Raw genomic sequence first — 5,129 nt, forward strand, 5'->3', positions numbered from 1 at the left:
GGCTTGCTCTGGCAACTTGTGCACGCGGCTCTGTTGGATTGGCTGCGCCGGTTTCAAGACGGCGACCTCGTCCCAGAATCTTCGCGGTAATATGCCCACCGGATGACTGGAGCTCCGGCGTGCTGCATGGAAATCCCCAGAGTGCCCGCCGCTGCGCGCCCCGTAGACTCGAGAAACATCAGGGGCATTTCGGACTTCCGTCCAGTGAGGTGTCTGTCAGCGCTAAGCCCCCACGCAATCGCCACGGCCACACCAGCTCCTCCGTTCGCGCTCACTCGCGGGGTCCTCCGGCGGCGATGCGGAGCAGCAGCCATGGAGGTGCTCAGCTCCAGCCGCTTCTCTAGCGCTTTCCCCAGCCTCCTCGACCACTTCTCCAGGCCGCCAAAGTCCCCGCGCCACCACCGCCGTTGTTGTCTCCAAACACTAGCATCCGTGCCTGCCGATGCCGCCGCGCCGTCGCCCTCGTCCTCGCGGCCGCCGCCGTCGCTCTCCCGGCTCCTCGCCGCCGCGATGCGGGGAGGGCGCGCGCGGGGGGAGCTTCCGGGCCTGGCCGCGGCAGGAGGAGGCGGGGCGGGGATAGGGACGCTGCTGATGAGCACGACGGCGGCGGCGGTGACCAAGGCGCGGGAGAGCCCGTACCTGCTGGCGCTGGCGTCGAACCCGACGTTCGTGTCGGGGATGGTGGCGTTCGCGGTGGCGCAGGCCACCAAGGCCCTGCTCACCTCCGTGGTGGAGCGGCGGTGGAGCCTGCGGACGCTGTGCAGCTCCGGGGGCATGCCCTCCTCGCACTCCGCGCTCTGCACCGCGCTCACCGCCTCCGTCGCGCTCTGCCACGGCGTCGGCGACGCGCTCTTTCCCGTCTGCCTCGGCTTCAGCCTTATCGTCATGTACGACGCCACGGGCGTCCGGCGCCACGCCGGGATGCAGGCCGAGGTGAGCTCATGCTGCTTGCATTTATTCATTCTGTGATTTACTTAGTTGCACGGGAGTATGTTTTATTCTGGCAGATGTTGTGTTAGATGAGCAGAGCTCACTGTATAAAGTGAAGCAGGGTTCAGAGGATGGGTGAATTTGAGCTCATTGTTGTTTGGGGAGTAGAATGTTTTCCAGTTCTGTCAACGGATGGATGAGTTTAAGCTCAGCTCAGGTCACACTTCTGGCATCCATGTCGTCCTTCACCAGGGATAAACTGTCAAATGTTCGGTCCATAATGGTGCTAGATGCCGTTTCATGCTAGATTCCCTAGGATTTTTGGGATTCTACCAGTTGTTACATTTGCGTGAATGCATGCACAGTTTGATGTTTGGCAGTTTGAGGATGTAGACTGACACTAAACCGTTATGAGTGTGGATAGAGGGTACACTGGTATGGGGGTACAAACCAGAACTTTCCCAATCTGTTATTGGGCTTGTTCTTGTTGCTCTGCTTTACTTGATTCAGTGTGACCAAATTTTGCTGAATGTTAAGACTTGAGCTCAAAGAAGTTCTCAGCCCATTGTCTGGTACATCCAGGACTAGATTTCATTTTATTCGGATTGCTTGTATGTTTTCATTGTTAGACAGGTCTTAAGTCTAACCACCCTCCTTTGAAAAATGAAAACTGATTGTTCATATGTGCAGTACAATTGAAAGTTCGAAACTGCATTATGAATGGCGACCATGATTTGCCATATTTGCGAAACTATGCTGGTTGTATTTGTATATAGCTAGATAAGATCAGTCTCAGGGCCTCGGATTGGACATCCTGTCAAGTTAGCCAAACTGCAGAAGTCAGCTGTTTGATGCCCTGACTCGAATTCTGAAAGATTTCATGCATGGCTTGTCTCTTTTGGTGTACAAGACTAAATACGCGGTTCTTTAGACTTTAGTACCCATAATGAATCAGGTCACCAGTTTATAAGCTTGCTTGTTGGTTATGTTCAGGGGTGGTAATTGCTATGACACGCTGTTCGTAACTTAGAGTTCCATAAATCTGTAGTGACTAGCTAGCAGCTCAAATTTGAACTTCTGCCACTCCATTGCTTTGTTGATACACCACACCTCACCTTGCAATAACGAGTAATGCTACATCCACGGGCATGTCACGGGTACCTGAGTAGATTATCGCATTCTGAGTTGATGACACTGAAATGGCACTGCCAGTGCCAGAGCATCAACCAAGCGCGCTCTAAGTCTCTCAGCTTGGTTTCGGATACATACAAGCCTAGTGACTAACCTGGCACCTCCCATCCTTCAAATATCGTGGTTACATCTTTCCCGCCGATGAGCGTCTGTTGTTTGCCTATTATCTGCCTGAAATGTATGCTCTGTGATTGATGATGATGCAGGTGCTCAATAAGATCGTTGAGGACCTGTTCCAAGGCCACCCCATCAGCGAAAGGAAGCTCAAGGAGCTGCTAGGGCACACCCCGTCGCAGGTCTTCGCCGGCGCGTTCCTGGGCATCCTGGTGGCCTGGTTCTGCTGCCAGGGCTGTATCGGTGCCATCTGATGCTGCCGTTGTAGCATGCCTGACTGCTTCAGAAATGGAGTCATTTTGTACCATCATTGGGGGGAAACATTGGTATTTTGTTTTCTTGGCGTAATGTTGGTTGTACATAATTGCATGGATGGTATCACAAACTTCTCAATTCATAGTTGAGACTTTGGTCTGATTTGAGATTTATATGGTTTTGGTAGTCCTGCCTGCTTCATGGCCGGTGTCCTCTGGATGACTAAACAACAAGAATCAAAGCTAGTACTTCCTCTTCGGAATTACTTGTCACAAAAATGGATGTATCTACAAGTAAAATACATCTAGATACATTCATTTCTTGGACGAGTAATTCCGAACGGAGGGAGTAGTAATACATAGAGAAGTGAGTTTTGGCGCGCTCGTACACCATCCTTTTGAGGCGTTTTCCCCTGGAAAATGGGGATTTTTGCCACATCGAATCTCCGATCTGACCTTTGCCTTTTGTATCAGAAATGCTTTCTACTTGGATCCCGTTTTGTTAACTTACTACTGCATATAGGCACTTTGCCTAGCCGATCGTTGCATGCTGGCCACTGCTAGCCAGGGAACCTAAAGAGGCAGAGGAGACTCAACCACCCAAAGCCTCTCGGGGTTGACGATCTTGTGGTTTGTCGTCGAAATTCTTCAGTGATGTTGTGCATCGCACCAAAAAAAGGCCAAAATTCTGTGGCAGCATTTCATAAGTTTGATGGGCAATGGTGCAACTAGCTAAAACCTTGGTTTTAAATGGGACTTCGTGCAGCTGTCGCGAGCTAATCTCATGCACATGCACCTTGACAAGCCTTTCATGTTGGATGAATAGAAATTTGCAGTTTCTGAACTGCACGTTGAGAAAGAAAAACAAATGGTTTCGTTGGTGCTTCTATAAACATTGACAGGATTTAATCAAAGATGAGCCGTTGACGGCGAAGATTCAGTGGCATAACCCAAGGGGAATCCCTGGCACTTGTTGAATACGGTAAACAGTGTTTTTACCCAAGAAAGTGAAACCATGTCGTACTTCAAAGCCCTTTGATTGCATGACAACGGTATGGAAGGACATTTCTAATGTCACAGGGGCAAATTTGAGCAGGCTTGGGAATTAGGGTAAATCCGAGTTGTAGGTTCGAGTTAAGGGCTAAAATGTAATTGTCCCTATTTTATATTATTGTATCTCTTCAATTCATTGTTCATATTTTCACTTCTTTCAGTGGTGCTCATTTGAGTAGGGAGCGTATTCATTGAAAGTATTGCTAGATACCGAGCTCATGTGAGCTCGGGTGAACAATAAAATCGATTTTTTTAAAACAACCGATTGTGTGTGTGTGTGTGTGAAACTTTGGCAAATGTTTTCATAGCTTGTAAAATTTCATCACCAGATCATATTCGTGTTAAAAGTTAAAAAGAAACAAAATCAATGCTCCAAAACGCGTTTGAAAATAAAATTTTGGAGCATCAAATTGTTTTTGCCACATTTTATACGAATGAGATCTGGTGATAAAATTTTGCAAGCGGTCAGAACATTTATCAAAGTTTCACACAAAAAATAATTTTTTTTGAATTTATTTAAAAATTTTATTTTACTGTTCACCCGAGCACACATGAGCTCGGGATCATAACAGTCGCGTCCTCTACACTATACACTAGTGCCCCCTTCCTTTTTTAAAACATCCTTTGTAGCCATGCATTTTCACATAGTCCACACCTGCCAAACATTTTGTTCGACACTTATAAATTCGTTATGTCACAAATATCAATGTTAGTTTTAGAAAGTTCCAAAAATCCACCAAAAGTGTCAACAATTCCATCACAACAAGTGTGGCACGAAACAGAATAGTTTTGTTGTGAGTATTAACCCCAACAATCGAACCAAACGGACGCCCATCATCTATTTGTATGTATGTGGTGTCAAATCATATAACATCACACTGCTAAAAAAATCATATAACAACACTAAATATTGCATAGTCCAACACATTTCTGGAGACAGCCAAAAAATCTTAGTTACCAAATCATTCTCATCTACCTGAATTGAATAGAAAAAATGACATCTTCTGGTATTTTTTTTCATCTATTCCAATACTATCCCTGTGTCACCTTCCATCGCATTTATTTTTCTATTTTAGTACATATGTCTTTCACATGTTCACGTCTAAATCCAATGTTTTCAATTCTACATGCTTCTTTTGGCCCCCGAATTGATTATTGTTTTATTTGAAATGCCTACAGATTTGCGACCTCTGTGTTCTATATTTATTTTATATTGTTTTTATTTGGGATCTCGAGTGTTGGACCATGGTTCTATGGAAAGAATTTGGTTACATGACACCTAAAATTCATAAACAACATTAAATTTGTTTCCAAGGCTGATCTTCATATGAAAATCACATCGACATCGTGTTTTAGGCCTACAGTAATTCAATGTCTCCTCTCTTTCATCTTTCGATGATAGTGTATAAGTTGTAATGATTGTCTTAGATCATAAGGAAGCGACTAGAATGAAATCAAACTACAAGTAACCTCCATTAACGAGAAGATGTTAATGTTCACTGTTGCATTGTTGAAGAGTTCTTCACTTTATGGTCATTACTTCTTTTGATATGTTATAAAATAAATAAGCTTCCTCTTTTGATAAAA

General features: G+C 45.5%; 1 protein-coding gene across 1 annotated transcript; it reads left to right on the forward strand.

Moving 5' to 3' along the window:
* Positions 1-514: 514 nt before the first annotated feature.
* On the forward strand, positions 515-2,663 carry LOC123142044 (uncharacterized membrane protein YuiD; the record flags this gene model as incomplete). Its single annotated transcript, XM_044561075.1, is given in 2 exon segments — positions 515-933; positions 2,328-2,663. Coding segments are annotated over 2 exon segments (581 nt in total), but the record flags the coding sequence as incomplete, so codon positions are not given.
* Positions 2,664-5,129: the final 2,466 nt, after the last annotated feature.

Source organism: Triticum aestivum, chromosome 1B (genome assembly GCF_018294505.1).
Source record: "Triticum aestivum cultivar Chinese Spring chromosome 1B, IWGSC CS RefSeq v2.1, whole genome shotgun sequence".
Lineage (NCBI taxonomy): Eukaryota > Viridiplantae > Streptophyta > Magnoliopsida > Poales > Poaceae > Triticum > Triticum aestivum.